The 21,412-nt window shown below is 39.6% G+C and overlaps 1 protein-coding gene across 6 annotated transcripts in view; it reads right to left on the minus strand.

The window, feature by feature from the left end:
- The window catches only part of BAZ1B (bromodomain adjacent to zinc finger domain 1B), an 81,608-nt gene that overhangs the window by 59,364 nt on the left and 832 nt on the right, over window positions 1-21,412 (minus strand). For 5 of the 6 annotated variants that reach the window (XR_014840241.1, XR_014840240.1, XR_014840244.1 and 2 more), the window contains 2 exons: window positions 13,415-13,531; window positions 7,610-7,754 (listed from right to left, as the gene is read on the minus strand). Coding sequence is in view for 2 of the 6 variants with exons in the window: in XM_085016807.1 (XP_084872933.1) it covers window positions 7,610-7,754; window positions 13,415-13,531 (262 nt within the window). In the remaining 4 variants the exon portion in view is untranslated. Of the gene's footprint in view, window positions 1-7,609; window positions 7,755-13,414; window positions 13,634-21,412 lie in introns of all 6 variants that reach the window. The other variant, XR_014840242.1, reaches the window with a different exon arrangement.

Genomic DNA, 21,412 nt, shown 5'->3' on the forward strand with positions numbered 1-21,412 from the left:
GGCCTTCTTTAATTTCTCTCAATATTTTATAATTTTGTGTAGAGATCTTGTGTATCTTGTCAAATTTACTCCCAGAATATTTCATATTTTTTGATATTACTGTAAATGATATTGATTGTTAAAATTTCAACTTCCAATTGTTTGATGCTAACACAGAAATGCAAATTGGTTTTTGTATAGTGAGCCCTTCACTTCCTCAGGTTTCACATCCATGGATTCAACCAACCGGATTGAAAATACTTAAAAAAAAAAAAAAAAAAAAAAAATCCAAAAAATTCCAAAAAGCAAAATGTGAATCTCTCACACACTGGCAACTATTTATACTGCATTTACATGGCATTAGGTATTATAAGTTTTCTACAGATGATTTAAAGTACCAGAAGATGTGCAGAGATTAAATGCAAATACTACGCCATTTTACAGATGGGACTTGAGCATCTACGGACCTTGATATCCACAGGGTCCTGGAACCAACCCTTCACAAACACCAAGGGATGACTGTAATTTCTCCTGCTACCCTGCTAAACACTTATTAGTTCTGGTAGCTTTTACAGTAGACTCCAAGAGAGTTTCTACATAGACACTCGTGTTGCCTGCCGTTTTACTTCTTCCTTTCCAATTTGGATGATTCTCATTCCTTTTTCTGACTAAAACCGGTAATACAATGTTAACTAAAGTCAGAAAGAAGACATTCAGGCTTTTACCATTAGTATGCTACTAGCTGTAAGTTATTCTGTAAATATCGTTTATCAGGTTAAAGAAGTTTCTATTTCCAGTTTTCTGGGAGCTTTTATTAGGAATTCAGATATTGTCAAATGCTTTCTGTGTGTAAATTGAGATAACCATATAGTTTTTCTTCCTGTTTATCAATAAGGAGAATGACAAATTTAAAACCTCGCATTCTTAGGATAAATTCTAGTTGGTCAATATGTACTATTCTTTTAATATAATGTTGGATTTCACTTGCTAAAATTTTTATTAGAATTTTTACATCCATGTTGAGTAGACAGTTTTGTGAACATAACTGTTTTTTCCTTAGTCTGTTTTTTTTCTTGTAATATGCTTATATGGTTTTGGTATCAGGGTAATGCTGAGCCCATAAAAGAATCTGTAAAGAATTCTCTTCTTTTTCTGAAATAATTTATATAGAATTAGTATCATTTGTTCCTTGAATGTTTGGTAGAATTCACAAGTGACAATATTTGGGCCTGAAATTTTCTTTATGGGATGATTACTAACTACAAATTCAATTTATTTAATAGTGTGCCATTAAAGGTTTCTATTTTTTCTTCAGTGGGTTTTGGTAGTTTACGTCTTTCAATTTTTTTTTGGTCTTTTTGCCTTTTCTAGGGCTGCTCCTGCAGCATACGGAGGTTCCCAGGCTAGGGGTCCAATTGGAGCTGTAGCTACCGGCCTACGCCAGAGCCACAGGAATGCGGGGTCCGAGCTGCGTCTGCAACCTACACCACAGCTCATGGCAACGCCGGATCCTTAACCCACTGAGCAAGGCCAGGGATCGAACCCGCAACCTCATGGTTCCTAGTCGGATTTGTTAACCACTGTGCCACGACGGGAACTACTCTTTCAAAGAATTTACTCATTTAATCTGTCAGGCTTATTGGCATAAAGGTGTTCACAATATTCCCTTTTTATCCTGTTGATATCTGTAGGCTCTGTTCCAGTGTCACCTAATTCTTCATACTGGTCAATTTGTGTCTTCTCTTTTAACCTCTTTGACTAGAAGTTTTTCAATTTTATTGATCTTTTCCAATTGGTTTCACTGATTTTCTCTATGGTTTTCCGTTTTATTGATTTTTGTCCTTATCTTTGCTAATTCCTTTCTTCTATTTCCTTTAGATTCTTTTTCTTATTTCTCAAGGTAGAAGCCAAGATCAGTGATGTGAGACCTTTTTTTTCTAACATAGATGTGTAGTGCTATTCATTTCTTTTAAACACCACTGTAACCAGTATCTTACAAATTCTAACATACTGTTTTCATTTTCCACTCAGTTTGAAATATTTCTAATTTCTCTTTTGATTTCTTCTTTATAAATAAGTTAAAGGTGTGTTTTTTTTTCCAATTATTTGCAATTTTCAGATACTTGTTATTGATTACTAATTTAATTCCATTTTGGTCAGGGTATATATTTTGTACGATCTGACCACTTTTGAGGGTTTATTAAAGTGACTTTTTTTTTTAAAAAAGGAAGTTTTTTGTTTTTTGTTTTAGTTCCACACCCACGGCATATGGAAGTTCCCAGGCTAGGGGTCAAATCAGAGATAGAGCTGCCAGCCTATATCACAGCCACAGCAACTGGGGATCTGAGGTGCGTCTCTGACCTACACCACAGCTCATGGCAACACTGGATCCCTGACCCACAGAACGAGGCCAGGGATAGAACTGGTATCCTCATGGATACTAGTTGGGTTCGTTAACCACTGAGCCACGACAAGGACTCCCAAGGTGATTTTTTTTTAATGGCCTAGAGTATGGCCTACCTTTTAAAATATGGACTTGAAAGAAATGTGTAGTCTGTAGTTATTAGGTTGAATGTTTCATAAATGATGATTATGTCAAGTTGGTTGATAACGTCATTTGGGTTTTCTATATTCTTGCTAAACTTTCTACTTTTTCTACCAGTTACTGAGAAGGGGGTGGGGGGGTGCTGAAATCTCCAATTATAATTTTGATTTACCTATTTCTTTTTATACTTCTATTTTTGTTTCATGTTTTTGAAGCTCTCATTAGTAAATGCATAAACATTAAGGACTGCTATGTCCTCTTAATAAACTAACCCCTCTGTCATTCTGAAACTCTTCTTTATTCATAGCACTATTCCTTGTCCTAAAACCTACTTTTTCTAATACTTATATAACCATTCCAGATTTCTTATGACTGTTAGGATAGTATCTTTTTTCTATCCTTTTACTATCATTCTGTTTGTATCTTTCTTATAGGCAGCATATAGCTGAGTCTTGCTTTTTTATTCAATCTGACAATCTCCACTTTTCTTTTTTTTTTTTTTAGGGCCACACCCACAACATATGGAAGTTCCCAGGCTCGGGGTCAAATCACAGCTCTTGGCCACCAGCCCACACCACAGTCACAGCAATGCCAGATCTGAACCATGTCTGCAACCTACACCACAGCTCATGGCAACGATGGAGCCTTTAACCCACTGAGCAAGGCCAGGGATCAAATCCACAACCTCATGGTTTCTAGTCAGATTCATTTCTGCTGTGCCATGAGACGGAATCTCTTTCTAACTGAAGTTTTTAGATCATTTATATTAAACATTATTATAGATAAGGTTAAGTATTTGCTTTCTATTTAGCATCATCAAAACTAAAAACTGCTCTACAAATGACACTGTTAAAGAGAATAAAAACACAAGCCTTAGATTGGGAGAAAAAGCACAAGCATATCCCTAACAAAGGATTTGTATCGAGAATATATAAAGAAGTCTCACAACTCAAAAACAAGAAAATAGAGAGTTCCCATCATGGTTCAGTGGTTAGCGAACCTGACCAGCATCCACAAGGACACAGGTTCGATCCCTGGCCTCGCTCAGTGGGTTAAGGTTCTGGCATTGCCGTGAGCTCTGGTGCAGGTCACAGTCGCAGCTCGGAACCCAAGTTGCTGTGGCTCTGATATAGGTCAGCGGCTACAGCTTCCATTCGACCCCTAGCCTAGGAACCTCCATATGCCACAAGTGTGGCCCGAAAAAGACAAAAAGATCAAACATAAAAATAAAAAATAAGGAGTTCCCGTCGTGGCTCAGTGGTTAACGAATCCGACGAGGCACCACGAGGTTGCAGGTTCGATCCCTGGCCTTGCTCAGTGGGTTAAGGATCCGACGTTGTCATGAGCTGTGGTGTAGGTCAAAAACGTGGCTCGGATCCCGCGTTGCTGTGGCTCTGGTGTAGGCCGGCGGCTATCGCTCCATTTCAACCCCTAGCCTGGGAATCTTCATATGCCGCAGGAGCAGCCCAAGAAATGGCAAAAAAGACAAAAAAATAATAAATTAAAAAATTAAAACAAGAAGAAAGGAGTTTCCGTCATGGCTCAGTGGAAGTGAATCTGACTAGTATCCATGAGGACGCAGGTTCAATCTCTGGCCTTGCTCACTGGGTTAAGGATTCAGCATTGCCATGAGCTGTGGTGTAGGTCGTAAACTCGGCTTGGATTTGGTGTTGCTGTGGCTGTGGTGTGGGCCAGTGGCTACAGCTCCAATTCAACCCCTAGCCTGGGAACCTCCATATGCTGTGGGTGCGGCCCTAAAAAGACCAAAAAAAAAGAAAAAGCAAATAAACAATCCAATTTAAATTTACATTTTTAAATGGAGAAAGATTTGAACAGACACTTCGCCAGAGAAAATACAAATAAAAGGATACCAACAAGCACAGAAGATGCTCAACATTATTAAAAAGTATAGATACTCAATTAAAAACCTGAGTCAAAGGGCATATTCAACTGTATTCAGTAATGTCAAGGCATTTACCAAAATAGATAGCAGTGAATGAGCAGCTCTACATTCTTGTCAAAAACTGGCATTATTTTGACTTATTCATATTTATCAATTCAATATGTATAAAATGACCTCACCATGGTTTCAATTTGATTTCCTGGATGACTAATAAATTTAAACATCTTTTCATGTATTTATGGACGCACCTATTCTCTAATCTCTCCCTCTCCCTTCTTCAAACTTTTCCTCCTCCACCTTGCAGGTATGTGCGGAGTATTTGCCTTTTGCCCCTCCACATATGTCTCGTCTTCTTATCTTGCTCTGTGCTTAAATAGGCTGACCTTTATGAACTACATCAAAGGGCTCCTTTGCCCTCCAGATTTTGCTGAGTTCCGCCCGAGGGAAGCATTAGCAAAAAATGATATGGTAGAAGAAAAGTGGCGAGGGGGTATTTATTCCCCTGTCTGGCAAGTGGTTAACTCTTGCTACACAAGTGCTTTTTTCTACAATTACATTACTCTCTTCTAGTATTCACTTCCTCCCCTTGTCTACTTGGGATTTAGAAGTAATAAAGCCTCTCTACTGTTGATGGCCGTGAGGTACTTCATTTTTCCTTGTTAGTTTTCTTTGACCCAGATCAGATTACTGTCTGTTGTCTACAGTCCCTTTATCAAACTCAATTCAGTTACACCATTTAAATATGCCATTTGTTTCCTGCCAGGACAATGAATGATATAAAGTGTATGACTAGGAGTTCCCTGATAGCTCAACAGGTTAAGGATTCAGTGTTGTCACTGCAGTGATACAGGTTCGACCCCTGGCCTGGGAACCTCTGCATGCCACAGGCAAGGCCAAAAACAAACAAACAAAAAACCCACCAAAACAAAAGTGTGTGATTAAAACTTGATAACAATCCCACAGACATTACAAATATTAAAAAGAGCTGGGAGACATAGAGTCAAAGTAAATTAAGCAAAGAACAATGACTTGGAAACCAGACAGACTAACTGGCTACTGTTGGGCTACCTAAGCCATTCCCCTTCTCCTTTTCTCTTGCCAGTCCGCCTCTTTCAAGGCTTTAAAAAAAAGCAATATTCACTTTCTCAGGCCCCTTGCAACTAAGGACAGTTATGTGAGCCACGGTGTAGCCAGTAACATGTAAAGATAAGACAGAACAGGGAGGAATACGCTTCTGGTAAAGATTTTACTACGCTTAGACAAGCATTTCCTCACTCTAAACACAATTTCACACCAAGAGACAACAAAGCTAAGGACAAAACTAAACATACCAACAAGAGCAGGAGAGAAAGGCAGAAAGACAGCGTCTAGGTCCCTGACAGCATTCATCAGCCTCTATACCAAACTTGGAATTGCCTAAGACTTATTATGTGAGATAAATCTAATATCTTCATTGATTAAGCTGATGTTGTCCCAGAGTGTTCATATCTTCAGACCTTGGAGCTTGTTAGGCCTTTCAGGCTCCACTCTAGACCTTCTGAATCAAACTCTCAGGGGATGGGGCCCAAGAATGTACATTCAGTCATCCTCTAAGTGATTTTAAGTAGACTAAAGTTTGAGCAGTCCTGGGCACTATCAGTCAGCTATTTAATTACAAAGAGCTGAAATCACTTACATCGACCTGAGTGAGTTATTTACACACATCTGAGACTGTTTACCACCTCAACTTTTCCGAGCAGATTCTGTAAGACATTACGTAAAGCAACTAGTCCAGTATCTGATAGATACAGAAATTCAATAAATATTAGTTTCCTTTCTCCTGAATCTTACTTTAAGATTTCAAAGGCTTATATAGGGACTGTTTTAGTGCTAGATAAACAGTTTTACCTATTTCCTTTTTTTTTTCTTTTGGCTAAACATGTGGCATTTGGAAGTTTCCTGGTGAGGGATCAAATCCAAACCACAGCTTCAACCTATACCACAGCTGCGGCAACAATGGATACTTAACACACTACACCAGGCTGGAGGTGGATCCCAAACCGAAAGAGACAACACTGGATCCTTAACCCACTGCACCACAGCAGGAACTCCTATTTACGTTATTAATAGTTATCTTTGGAGTTCCCGTCGTGGTGCAGTCGTTAACGAGTCCGACTGGGAACCATGAGGTTGCGGGTTCGGTCCCTGCCCTTGCTCAGTTGGTTAACGATCCGGCGTTGCCGTGAGCTGTGGTGTAGGTTGCAGATGCGGCTCGGATCCTGCGTTGCCGTGGCTCTGGCATAGGCCAATGGCTACAGCTCCAATTCGACCCCTAGCCTGGGAACCTCCATATGCCGCGGGAGCAGCCCAAAGAAATAGCAAAAAGACAAAAAAAAAAAAAAAAAAAAAAGTTATCTTTGAGCTATTTGGGTTAGAAAATTTAAAAACAAATTTAAATAGAAAAAGAAAAAAGACAACTTGATCACTACTGTAGTGAAATGAAATCTTTTGCATGTAGATTCTACAGATTTGGACTAAACATCTGAAAGTCTTTTAAACAAAGTGTGAAAAAAAAAAGCAGGAAAAAAAGACAATATAGCATCAAGTTATCAAAAAGGGATAAAACAGGGAAAACAAGAGTTCCCTTGTGGTGCAGTGGGTTAAGGATCTGGCGTTGTCACTGCTGTGGCTCAGGTCACAGCTGTGGTATGAGTTCAATCCCTGGCCCCAGAACCCTCACATGCTACAGATGCAACAACAGGGAAAACAAAGGTGCCATGGTACACAGTATAACAATTATCATAATAATTTAACATTTCCAGAGTTCCCATTGTGGCTGAGTGATAACGCACCTGACTAGTATCCATGAGGACTTGGGTTTGATCCCTGGCCCCACTCAGGGAGTAGAGGATCCGGCATTGCCATGATATGCAGTGTAGGTCGCAGACGTGGCTCAGATCTGGTGTTGCTGTGTCTATGGGAACTTCCATGTGCCGCAGGTGTAGCCCTTTAAAAAAAAAAAAATCAACATTTCCAATAATAAATGTGGTTCTAAAATGTGGTCCCTAAAATATTAAATGGACTTCAAATTTAACACAATTTTACACATGCAGAAATACGTTCTGTAATCTATGTTGGAAGCGCCAATCCTGTTAATGAGTCAAATCACATTTTTAAAAAAATAAATAAAAATAGGTGCTCACCTCGAAGTCACACTCTTCTCCCACAGCATATTTGGTCATAATCTCCAACCAAGCAGTATCTACTAACTTCTCTAAGGAGGCTGTGTTATGATGAACCATTTCCAGAACAAGTTTTTCATACCAAGCAGGGAACTCCTCCTTCAAACTAAACAAAGATGTCATTAGTTATCAAGAAAATGCAGAAAAGTCTATCCAGAGAGTTATTCAGGTCAGTTCAAAAAGTTGCGTAGCAAATATATTCAAGGCACTAGGGAATACAAAGATTAAAAACTATGGGGTATACAAGAGAAAAAAAAGAACATTTAAATGGCTTTGACAGACCTATCCATGTTAATTTTCTCACCTAAAAAATGAAAAAAAAAAAAAAAAAATCACATCATTAGTAAGACTGAACCTTTTCCCATTAGTTTGTTTTTGCAGTTGACTTCCCTTTTCAGGTATGAATTATTTATTCATAACCTTTGCCTATTTTTTGTTTGAGAGACTGTAATTTGATTATCGTATTTCAGTCAATTAAATGCTTTTGTAAGCATTCATTCATTTAGTTCTCACGATATCCTGCGAGGGATCTAGAACTTTCATTTTATGGATAAGAAAAACAAAATACAAATGGTTAATGTGTTGGAACCATGACTTGAACTCCAAACCCCTAGCAAAGTAAAATAATGACTACCACTTTTCACTAGCAAAAAAGAACTTGAATTATTATACCAAATATGAGCAAGTGAATAGTGCAAAATAGCACACATATACTGTCAAAAACCTATGTTTCAATTCTCTGGGAAAGGAGTTTGACAAGTTACAAAAACTGTCACATGTACACAAAGATATTCACAGCTAGATGACTGATGAAAGCAGAAAACAGGAAGAAAGTGGAGTTCCCATTGTGGCTCAGTAGTAACAAACCCAACTAGTATCTCATATTGCTGTAGCTGTGGTGTAGGCTGGCAGCCAATGCTCCAATTCAACCCCTAACCCGGGAACTTCCATATGCTGCAGACTCGGCCCTAAAAAGCAAAAAGAAAAAAAGAAAAAAAAAGTAGGAAGAAACAAAATGGATAGTTGTTAGATATCCAATTCTGATTGGATAGTTTATCACTTGCAGCATGAGGACATTCATGAAAAACCAAGTATTACATTTATTATCATACTTAAATATTCTCAATCACTCTCAATGCTGTTAATAAGGACAAATGTTCCTCCAACGGCTAGACTTAAAATCTCTTATCACACTCCCTTCACAATTAATTAACCTACAAAGTTATCTGCTTCCCCCCCCCTTTTTTTTTGGTCTTTTTAGGGCCACACCCTAGGCATATGGAGATTCCCAGGCTAGGGGTTGAATCAGAGCTGTAGCCACAGCCATGCCAGATCCAAGTTGCCAGATCCAAGTCCCATCTGCGACCTACACCACTGCTCACAGCAACTCTGGATCCTTAACCCACCGAGCAATGCCAGAGATGGAAACTGAGTCCTCATGGATGCTAGTCGGATTCGTTTCCGCTGAGCCACGACGGGAACTCCTATTTCGCAATTATGATCAACAATCTTCTAAGTCTCCCTGAGCCTTTGTTAAGACTGTTTCCTTTGTCCTCTTCCCACTGTCTTCCCTCCCAGCTTAATCATCCGTCCCGGATGTCCTCAGCCTTCCTTAATTCCATGGGGCCTTTCCTGGCCCCTAAAAATTCATTCTCTCTTTCTATTAAGCCTCCCAATCATTCAAGCTTAAAAGAGTCATTGTAGATACTTCTAAGGAGTGAGGTTGGACAATGATGTTCAGATTCTTTTACTGATTTTGTACTGTTTACATACAGTATGCATTTCTTTTATAATCAGAAAAAAGTATTTCTGCTTTGAGTAAAAAAATTATAAAATCTCACTATCTTTTTCAATAGTTACTCCCAACACTCCTTATATTTTGTTAGCTATCAAATCACATAAAACATTCCCCAACTGCTTCTTTAGAACTTTGCTCTGATGTAATAGATTCTAAGGTCAAATAAGTTTAAAACTCCTAAGGTTAAACCAAGCTAAAGTTTCTTTACTAGTCTTCTGAAAATCTTTAATATGCTAATATGTATTATGACTTTTCAAGAACAAAGTCTAAGTGGTTTTCCAAAATTATGGCCCAAAGCCCCTTTCAGAATGACAATCCATCTCATTCTTACTATTCCCAATAATGCCATGATTCCCTAGCCAAATACTCTCCTAGCTAGCCTACAAAGACTTTCCACCCGCCTCTTCCCTCTTTAATATATCCTGCACATTGCTTCTGGACTAATCTCCCAAAGCACAACCCAATCATCAAAACCTCATATGTGCCTCTACTGTTCAAAAAATACTGAGTTCCCATTGGGGCTCAGAGGGTTAAGTACCTGACACAGTATCCCTGAACATGTGGGTTCTATCCCTGGCCTCAATAAGTGGGTTAAGGACCCGGCATTACCACAAGCTGTGGCATAGGTCATAGGTGCAGCTTGGATCCAGAGTAGCTGTGGTATAGGCCAGCAGCTGCAGCGCCTATTTGACCCCTATCCCAGAAACTTCCATATGTCACAGGTGAGTCCCTTAAAAAAAAAAATATTGCTCTTCTCCCCTACTCCTTGGCTTTAAATTCCCACTTACCCACACAATATTTAGAATTGAGACTCATTTCTTCTCCTAACTGCAAAATTTCATCGTAGTGATGCCTACACCTATAGATATAACCCGCACCACCTTGAATAAAGTCTTTCTCACCAGGTTTTAAAAAAAAAGTATTGCTGTTCTCACTTCAATCACTGAATTAATCACAAACGTCTCATCTTGTCTTTTGCAATTAGGCACAAACTACCCTTCAAGGGTAGGTCTCAGTAAGTTTTCCCCAGAAAATGACTCTAGTCTCTCTAACCTCTAAATTCCTACCACACTTTATGTCTTTGTGTGGAGGGAAGCGATTTTTCTTTTTGAAACTAAATTCTCTAACAGTTTTCACCTGATCCTCTTTGGGTTTTCCAGGTACATGATCATATTATAAGCAACAATAATTGACCCCCTCCTTATTACTCTTTATTTGTTGTAGGTTATTATCTTTTATTCACAGAGAATTTTCACACACCCAAAAAGACATCCAGAGAAATTAACAATACCTCTGTTTCGCAAAGAGCCAACAGTAAGTGCTTTATACAGTACAGAGGATTATCTGTATAGGCACGAGGACCAATTCAAGAATAAGTCAAGGAGTTCCCATCGTGGCGCAGCGGAAACAAATCCAACTAGGAACCATGAGATTGTGGTTCAATCCCTGGCCTTGCTCAGTGGGTTAAGGATCCGGCATTGCTGTGAGCTGTGGTGTAGGCCGGCAGCTGTAGCTCCCATTAGACCCCGAGCCTGGGAATCTCCATGTGCCACAGGTGCAGCCCTAAAAAGCAAAAAATAAGTAAATAAAAAAATTTTTTAAATTAAAAAAAAAAAGGAATAAGTCAAATAGGAGATCTGCCCTCAAGTTTACAAGCTACTACAGGGGTCAGCAGCAGACCATGAGTTAAATCCACTCTGCTACCAGTTTGTGTAAATAAAATTTTACAGGGACCCAGCCTCTCCCATTCACTTGTGTATTGTCAATGGCTATTTTCATTGTACAACCTCAAAGTTGAATAGCTGAGACAGAGACCACAGGGCCCACAAACCCTTAAATATTTACTAACTGGCGTATTACAGAAAAAGTGGGTCAAACCCAAGTCTAATACACTAAATAAGGCATATACATAAATAACACTCATCCAAAATGGAATGATGTCAGTGACCCAAGCAAAGAACAAACACACACTAGGTTAACAGACTTAATTAGTTATTATTAATTATTAGTCAATGATGGAGCCATTACTAGACCCAGGTCTCCACTGAAGCCAGTGCTGTTACACAACCAAAAGAGAGCAGAATTGTATTCAATTACTACATTGTATGCTTTCTACTTATCTACTATCAAGAGAAGTCACTGAGAAGTCCACAGAGTTTCTACTCCAAATTTTCAAGAGTACTGTTTTTTTTTATAGTAACAATAAATGGAGTCTAATCTTTAAAAATTGTGAGTCACTATATTATACACCTATAACTAATATACTATCAACTATATTTCAAAAAAAAAAACCTAAAAAAAGGAGTTCCCTGGTGGTTCGGCAGGTTAAGAATCCAGTGTTATCACTGCTGCGGCACAGGTTAAGGTCATGGGGTCAATCTAACTGATTCCTGGCCTGGGAACTTTCACATGCCTCTGCTACAGCAAACAAACAAAAACACTTAAAAAAAAAAAAAAAAAAATCACCTTGGAGTTCCCGTCGTGGCTCAGTGGTTAACAAATCCGACTGGGAACCATGAGGTGGCGGGTTCGATCCCTGGCCTTGCTCAGTGGGTTAAGGATCCGGCGTTGCCGCGAGCTGTGGTGTAGGTCGCAGACGTGGCTTGGATCCCCTGTTGCTGTGGCGCAGGCCGGCAGCTATAGCTCCAATTCAACCCCTAGCCTGGGAACCACCATATGCTGCAGGAGCGGCCCTAGAAAAGGCAAAAAGACAAAAAGACAAAAAAAAAAAAAAAAAAAAAAAAAAAAAAAAGACCTATAGCAGAATCAAAAAAAAAAGGGGGGGGGGATACAAATGACTTATTTGCAGAACAAAAACAGACTCACAGAACTCACAGACTTTGAAAAACTTATGGTTACCAAACGGGACAGGTGGGGGGCGGGGGGGGGGAATGGAGTGGGGGTTTGGGACTGGCATATGCACAATGAGATAGCTGGAATGATTGGCCAATAGGGACCTGCTGTACAGCAAAGAACGCTACCCAGTATTCTGTAATAATCTATGTGGGGAAAGGATCAGAATGGATATGTGAATATGTATGACTGGGTCACTTTGCTGTACAGAAGAAATTATCACAGCCTTGTAAATTAACTATACTTCAATAAAACTTAAAAATATTTTAATGTTTAAAAATTTTTAAATAATAAAACTAAAAAAGTAGTATTATCTCTAGTTTCTACTTATATTTTACATGCTTCTACTGTCTAAAACTCTGAATGCTTTCTTTGAAAGAATACCCAAATAAGCCCACTGAATACAGACAGGATTTTTAAGACACCTCTTTCAATCACTCCACTGAGCCACAAAGAGAACTCCCAAATTGTGTATTATTTTTTGATAGCTGCTATAAATACTGTCTTAGGAGTTCTCCTTGTGGCTCAGCAGTAACAAACCTGACTAGTAACCATGGACACAGGTTCAATCCCTGGCCTCGTTCAGTGAGTTAAGGATCCAGCATTGCTGTGAGCTGTGGCTGTAGGTCACAGACTCAGCTTGGATCCCATGTTGCTGTGGCTCTGGCGTAGGCCGGCAGCTATAGTTCCAATTCCACCCCTAGCCTGGGAACCTCCATATACCTTGGGTGCAGCCCTAAAAAAGACCAAAAAAAAAAAAGTCTTAAATTTCAAATGACCACAAAATAAAACTTTCTAATTTGCTGCCTCTATATTACTTCTAGGTTATACAAGCTTCCCTTTCTTAGAACCACATTTCTGAGTATTTACAAGGTAAAAGCATACAGGAAGAACACTTAAAAGCTTAGCAAATACCTAAATAAGTGAAGACACAACTATTTATTACACATACTTTATCACTTACAAAAGGACAATAGGCAAGACACCATTATACTAATGCAATGTATTCCGATTTATGCCCCATAAATTTAAATACAACTACTGTTTTATGGTTCTATTTCCCCTTCCTTAATAGTGTGAAGATGTACTGAAAGGACAGTGCTTCCACTACTTACAGTTCGGCAACTTCCTGTTCCTCCTCCCAGGCCTCTTTGTGTGTTAGCTGACTGCTTCCGGTACTCTTACACGTCCAAATGCGCTCACTGTATCTTTCCAAACGGGCTTCATACTCTCTGTCAGCAGAGGCTCAGGAAAATAACATTCAAGCAACAGAAGCAACTAAGCCATAAAATGCTTTTCATACATAGAAAAAAATCTGTAGAATCCTTTCTATACTGCACAGCATGAGAAGATAAAGTTATAAATCAGTGTTTTCAATAGGCAAATCCAAACAAAACCATAAAGACTAAAATATGACTAAGCATGTCACGATTTATAAACATCAGTATCTTGGTACAGGAGTTCCCTGACAGCCTAACAGGTTAAGGATCCAGCACTGCTATGGTCTGTGGCTCAGATCACTGCTGTGATACGGGTTCAATCCCTGACCAGGAAACTTCCAGTGTAACAGTCAAAAAAAATTCTTCAGTCCAAAGGTATTTTCTTCAATTCACTCAAGTTTCATTTCACAAGACTCACACAGTGCTAAAAATTAGTAAGAAAAAGAGGCGAAATAAAACACAAGTCATAAAGAGTAAGAATTTAAGGTATGTGAAGTTGTTACACACCTCAGATGGTCAGCAAGTTTAAGAATCACCTCCACAGCAAGAGGAGACGACTACACAGGTCTCACGGGCAGTTTGGAATAACCCTGTGCATATGTTAATGATCCATTTCCTAATAGCCTTCCAGTCTACCTTGGAAACACTGGTAGAATCTCTAGGGTTTAAAGATAAATTCCATAAAGTACTAAAAATAAATCTGACATGGTATTCTTTATCCAGATTTTTGTTATCTCCAGTAACACTACATTCACGAGTCATTCACAAGTCCTTGTTCCATCTTTGTGAGGGAGATGGAAGAAGACAGCGCAGAAACCCATGCTGCGTACCTGGTAACTTTCCACACCATCCCATCTGGAATTCATTATCAGCCAGCGACACTCAGATTCAAATGATTAAGTACCTTATTTACTTTTATGCAGAGCAAAAGATGCTACGCAAGAAAACAAACTGACACCACAGCTAGAAAACTGGCTGTCAATCGCTGAACTTTTCAAGCGACACTTTTCACAGTACTTGAAACAAAAGTATTTAAACAGTTCCTCTTGTAATATTACCTCACAACTAAACCAATAATTCATTTTTTAATATGTGTAGAGTCTTGGTTTTCCAGGGGTACGAGCAGTTAAAAGACAAATGACAAGGGAGTCCCCGTCGTGGCTCAACAGTCAATGAACCCAAGTGGTGTTCATGAGGAGACGGGTTTGATCCCTGGCCTCACCCAGAAGGCTGGGGATCCGGTGTTGCTGTGAGCTGTGGTGTAGGTCACAGACGTGGCTCAGATCTGGCATTGCTATGATGCAGGCTGGCAGCTGTAGCTCTGATCTGCCCCCAGACTGGGAATTTCCATATGCCTCAGGTGCAGCCCTAAAAAGCGAAAAAGAAGGAAGAAAGGAAAGAAAGAGAAAGAAAGAATTACAGGGAGTTCCCATCGTGGCTCAGTGGAAATTTATCTGACTAGTATCCATGAGGATGAAGGTTCAATCCCTGGCCTCAGTGGGTTAAGGATGAGGCGTTGCCGTGAGCTGTGGTGTAGGCTTATGGCTCTGGCATTGCTGTGGCTCTGGTGTAGGCCGGCAGCTGTAGCTCTGATTCGACCCCTAGCCTGGGAACCTCCACATGCTGTGGTACGGCCCTAAGAAATCAAAAACAAAAATAAACAAACCATAAAAAAACCCACTGAAATTTTATAAAATCCCATAAAGAAAAGGAAATCACATGCTTCCACAGGGACATTATTATAAGGAATCAAAAACTGGATTTGTTTTCTGTCTTTGCACTTGGGGAGGGGAAGCAAAATAAAGAATCAGTAAGTGGATTTACTTAAACATTCAAAAAGCTTGATAACAGTTCTAATATATTATTCAGTTACACTGAAGAAATTCACCATGTAATCAGAGAGAATGTGAGATTAACAAATATGACTTAAAGAGAAAACATTTAAGTTTTTATTATTAGTTGTAACTTAAAAAAGATAACATGCCCAGTCCACTCTCCTTAGATTCAAGGCCCCTATGTGGCCAATAACACAAAAACTGCTATCACCTGGATGCCTCAGTGAGCCCTCAAATCCAAGCTTTTCTCAAGTAAATTCTTCCTACCCCTCCCCTCCCCTCCCCTCCCTCCCAAACCTGCTCCTTAACGGATATACCCAATCTCAATGAATGGCCCCAGTATCCAAGTCTGAAGTCAGGGAATCACTGTCACCTCTTCAGCCTAACTGTAACCACTTAGGCACATCTCAATTCAGTTCTTTCTCTCCAATAACAGCCGTATCTAATTCAGCTTCCAAGCCTCATTTCTCACCCAGGTGTAACATTTTAAAACATTTTAATTGGCCTCGTTGGTAATCAATCCTCTTCCAGTTCTTTGTGCTTCTCACCCTAACATCCTTTTTCTCTCAGTCTTATTTTTAAACCCATTTCTCCTGATTTAAAAATCTCATTTGCAGAGTTCCCACTGTAGCACAGCAGGTTAAGGATCCGGTGTTGTCTCTGTGGCAGCAAAGGTTGGACTACTAAGCGTGGTGGGTTAAGGATCCAGGATCCACTGTTGCCACAGCTGTGGCATAATCACAGCTGTAGCACCCATTCCACCCTTAGCCTGGAAACTTCCATATGCTGCGGGTGCAGCCCTAAAAAAGCAAAAAAAAAAAAAAAAAAAAGAACATCCAAACTAAACACTTCACTTCTTATTCCCCCCATTACCAGTCAAAACAAAAGAAACACTGGATCCACTTTCCACTTCCAGGGTCCTCTGCAGCTGAGAATTAGCCCATTGGCTGTCAAAACATTATCCTGGGAGTTCCCGTTGTGGCGTAGTGGTTAACGAACCCAACTAGGACCCATGAGGTTGCAGGTTCGATCCCTGGCCTTGCTCAGTGGGTTAGGGATCCGGCGTTGCCGTAAGCTGTGGTGTAGGTCGCAGACACAGCTCAGATCCCGCGTTGCTGTGGCTCTGGCACAGGCCGGCGGCTACATCTCCAATTCAAGCCCTAGCCTAGGAACCTCCATATGCTGCAGGAGCAGCCCAAGAAATGGCAAAAAGACAAAAAAACACATTATCCTGACTCTTCCCTCAATCAATCACCAAATCCTGTCAAATCAACATAATTTCAGAAATCCTTCTACTACACTTCTCTCCATCTCAAGGGCTAGTAAATTTGTTCAGACCACTATTATCTATTGCTTAGATTATTTAATCACCGCTTCTCAGTCTAGCTGCCGGGCTCAAGGCTACAGAACCATTCTCCACACTGCGGCCACAGTAATCTTCCTAATCTAAAATTCTGCTTCTTTCCTGTTCAAATTTTTCAACAACCTCCAGTAAATTTAAAGCAAAGTCCAAACTTCTCAGCCTATCTCAGAGGACCTGTCACGCAGCCCTTTTATTACTCTCAACACTCCATCTCCATTCTCACTTCTTAGCTCCAGCCATGAAATTTCTCTTAATTTTTCAAAATCAAGAACCTTCAGGAGTTCCCACTGTGGCTCAGCAGTAATGAACCCAAGTAGCATCCATGAGAATGTGGCCTTGCTCAGTGGGTTAAGGATCTGGCAGTGCCATGAGCTGTGGCGTAGGTTGCAAACAAAGCTCAGATCCCAAGTTGCTGTGGAGCAGGCTGGCAGCTGCAGCTCCGATTCAAGCCTAGCCCAGAACTTCCATATGCAGGGTCAGCCCTTTTGGAAAAAAAAAAAAAAAAAAAGCAAGCAGGAGTTCCCATTGTGGCTCAGCGGCTAATAAACCCGACCAGCATGCATGAGGACACAGGTTCCATCCCTGGCCTCGCTCAGTGGGTTAAGGATCCAACATTGCCATGAGCTGTGGTGTAGGTCAGATGCAGCTCGAATCCAGCATTGCTGTGGCTGTGGCGAAGGCCGGCAGCTGCAGCTCCAATTCAACCCCTAGACTGGGAACCGCCATGTGCCACTGGCGCAGCCCTAAAAAGACAAAAAATTTCAAAAAATTAAAGATCAGGAGCCTTCAAAATTACAAACTCTTCAAAGGACACAGTCCTCTATTCTTCATCTAACTAAATTCTAACCATGCTTTAGATCACATCTTAAAAGTAACTTTCCCCAGGAAACATTCCCTTAACCCTAAAATGTGGCAGACGCACTCTTCTTTGCAAATATCCACCTCCCTTCCAGAAAAAGAGTCTACCTCTCCGTCCACTGCCACGTGGCTTGCAAATGCCTCCCAGGAAAAGGACTGCATATCCCTCCCAACCATATTGGGCTTGGCCACTTGACTTGCTCCGACCAATAGATGCCATAGACACCACCTCCAGGAAGAAGCCTAAAAAGTCATCATGGGTTCCTCCAGATCTTTCTGTCTCTAGAAAAGGACACTGCAGACAGGGACTACTCCTTCAACCTGAGTCTTGGAATAAGAAAAATGTGCCTTTTTTTTTTCCCCACTCAGTTTCCTTTTTTTCAAATTTGGCCATTAGAAAAACTTTAATTACATGTGGCTCACATATTTCTATTGGACAGCACTATAAACCCACTGTTTACATCTAGGAATGAATGTCCTCTAATACAAAATTTTAAACTGACTAGTCATTCAAATTAGATTAATTTCAAAGTCAAAAACTGAAATTTCTACAACCGCTTACACTACATATTTTTAAGTTTATGTAAATCTGTCCTGGTTATTGCTTTGACTTATGGTAAGAGAAAAGCTACAGAAAAACTGAAAATGAAAGGAGAAAAAAAAGCCCACTAGAAGGACACTGAGTTAGCTGCCTCTAAATCCTATTTCAGATTTTAGGTTACCAATATAAGTCACTCACTCTCAAATAACCGCTCAGAGCAAATGCCAACTGAGCTTTTTATGTCCCAACGATTGCTGCACTTATAATTGCAGACAAAATGTCAAACCAATTCTCCAAAGGTTGTGTAAGCTATAAATGATAAGATAATTTCAAATCCTAGACTATCTCATCATGCATCTACTTTTTCAAGAGTTCAAGAACTCTCTCCTTACCACAATATGCTGCTTCTTTGTTTTCTTTAGCCATTTAAGGATTGTTTCTTTCAATAAAGTACTTGATAGCCTGAAAGGAAGTGGCCCAGAAAAGTATGGAGGTTAAATATGCATAACTATAACCCTAAGAGTTCTAAATGGATGACAAACACCAACTCAAGGTCTGCTTTTTATCCTATTTTCTCTCTTTGGACTAGTGTGTCATTAAGTTAAAAATAACTCTAAAGCGGAATAACTTGTTACTTTAAAGAAATTAAATTATACAAGTCAACAGACAATCTTGCTCAGTATTCCAACTGTCCAATAAAATCCTGTCTTGCCTCAGCTCTTAAAAAGCTCTAGTCGGGTTTTTCTTAGGCAAATCAAGTTATTCTCGCCTAGAGCCAGAATAGCTGTATATTCTAACAGCCACTCTTTATTACACCACCTGAAAATTCTCTTACCTTGACGCTAAACTAGTTTCTATGCTTTAAAAACTAAAATAGTTAAAACAATACAACAACAACCACAAATTAATCTACAGCAGACTACACATAGGTTCAGTTCCTCCTTAAAATCCATCAACTTAAATACAGTCAGTGTGGAGTTCTACTCTCAAATAATTACATCAAGAAGTGAATCTGGTAAAGTTAACTTTTCCAGCTAAGATATGGTGTCCTGGAGTTCCCGCTGTGGTGCAGTGGGTTAAGAATTCAGCTGCAGCGGCTTGGGTCACTTCAGAGGTGTGGTTTGGATGGTTTGGATCCTTCACTCAGTGCAGTGGGTTAAGGACCCAAGGATCTGGCATTGCTGCAGCTGTGGTTCAGGTCACAGCTGTGGCTCGAATTCAAACCCTGACCCAGGAACTTCCATATGCCTTGAATGCAGCCATAAAGTAAAAAACAAAAACAAAAAAAGATCTGGTGTCTTGCCTGTAGTACTACTCTAGGAAGCAATGTACCATAGATTGAGCTACTGTACAATAAACATAATTATCAATATATAAATCTAGTTATCAAATATGTGCATCATTCACAACTACCACTGTAAGTTTAGTGACGATGTACAATAATACCTGCAAGAACACAATGCTCAGAGCTGTAAGTCAATAAAATATCATACAAATTTGCTACAGAATATATATACAATCAAGAGGAAGGTATTAGGAGAAAATTAGAGTATGAAATCCTATTAAAAACATAATTATAACTATAAATTAAGTAATAGAAATACTTCAAATGCAGCAGTTACCTAACCGCATACTTGTTCTCCTCTATGAAATCCCTAATAGCCTAATAAAGAAATATGTCAATCTGGCAACCACATAGCACAACTGCTTTAAAAACCATCCTCAAAGTGCTTCCACTAGAAGAAATTCCAAAGGGAGCAATTTCCCCCCAAATATGTAACAGTTTAAGAACTCCTTTGTAAAAAGGGTTCAGAATACTGGCATGGGAAATTTTAAAGATGAGGAATTTTTATTAAATACCTACCACTTAAAAAGTTTCACCTTTCAGTTTTCAACTGTCATCATTTAAAGAAATTCTTCATACACAGTTCAACGATTTCAGTAAATGATATGAAAAAGCCTAGGCTGCCAGTTCGAAATTAGCTATCTCGTCATTTTTTACAGAGCTCAGTGCCTATTACAGATTTAGAATTTGTCTCATAGAGTAGAGATTAATTTGCAGATTCTTATACTCCACTAGAACCAGGCCTGATAAATTAATAACCAATAACATTAGTATGAATAACCATCAGGTGCTCAAAAGCTGACATTTGAAAAGGATATGGCATAGTCCCAGAAGGAATTTTTTACTCCACTGATGTTTTGGAATGTTATTAAAAAAAAAAAAAGGTAGATCACTTTTAAAACAGGATTGTATTTAGTAGAGCTAGAGCACTCCTCCAAAACAATCTAAAGTCCTAACAGAACAAGAAAAAGAACCAGACTATTCCTCCTACGACCCCCTTAAATGCGCTTTCTCTTATACCACAAACTGACACAAACAATGGACAAAGATTATTAAAAGTGAAGGAATAACATTTCATGTTGCTTCCTTGATTTACTTACAAGGATGAGGTACCGGCACTGGATTCTACTCCTGACTCTCATCATTCAGTGTATGACCTTAACAAGTCGGCCTCAACTGTCTGGGCCCACCTGGCCTACTCTGGCAGGAGAACCCACCATCTCCAAGATCCATTTCAGCTCTGAGATGCTACAGTTACATTTCAAGAGCCTTCCTAAAGCACAGACTCACTTTCCAAGTCCCTCTGTACTAAACACCTAACATCCACAATCTGCACTCACACAAGAGCGAGGTTACCCCGTAAAGCATCATATTAAAGAGAAGATCAAAGAGAAATGAAATCAAATGATATGGCTCACACTTGGCGCTTCCTCCTATACCGAGGCAAGCAAACTACTAAGAAATCAAGTTCTTCCAAAGGGAAGGGGGAGATAAAACTAAATAATACATTAGCCTTCACTCTTGAAGCTTTCTATTCACTAAAGAAAGCTTGATTCAGAAATCTTGTTTACACTTAAGCTTCATAAAGGATTTAGCTGGCATCCATTAAAAAAAAGTAAGAGTTGTACGACCTTCAACTACAAGACAAATAAAGCTTGTGAAAGAAATCTTAAGCAATGATTAGAAAGATGCTTCGTACTTAAAACATCAGCCTCGCGTTCCTCAAGCACAGCATAAAAACTTTAAGCGTGTCTTGGTATTTTTTTAAATATTGTTAGAAGACAAATACCTATCTGCTGTACACCGTCAAAATTCCTTATCTGTGCATACCCAGGGAAGAAAAGCATCCGCTCCTCCAAGGTAACTTTTTCCTGCTTTTTCTCTAAGTCTGGAAAATCACCAGTAAGTCCATCACCACCCTAAAGTCCACACGGGGGGAGCAAAACACAAA

The sequence above is a fragment of the Sus scrofa genome, chromosome 3, assembly GCF_054392235.1.
Source record: "Sus scrofa isolate SSC_HxYL_T2T_F1_AM1 chromosome 3, Sscrofa_HxYL_maternal_Yorkshire_Landrace_v2.0, whole genome shotgun sequence".
Lineage (NCBI taxonomy): Eukaryota > Metazoa > Chordata > Mammalia > Artiodactyla > Suidae > Sus > Sus scrofa.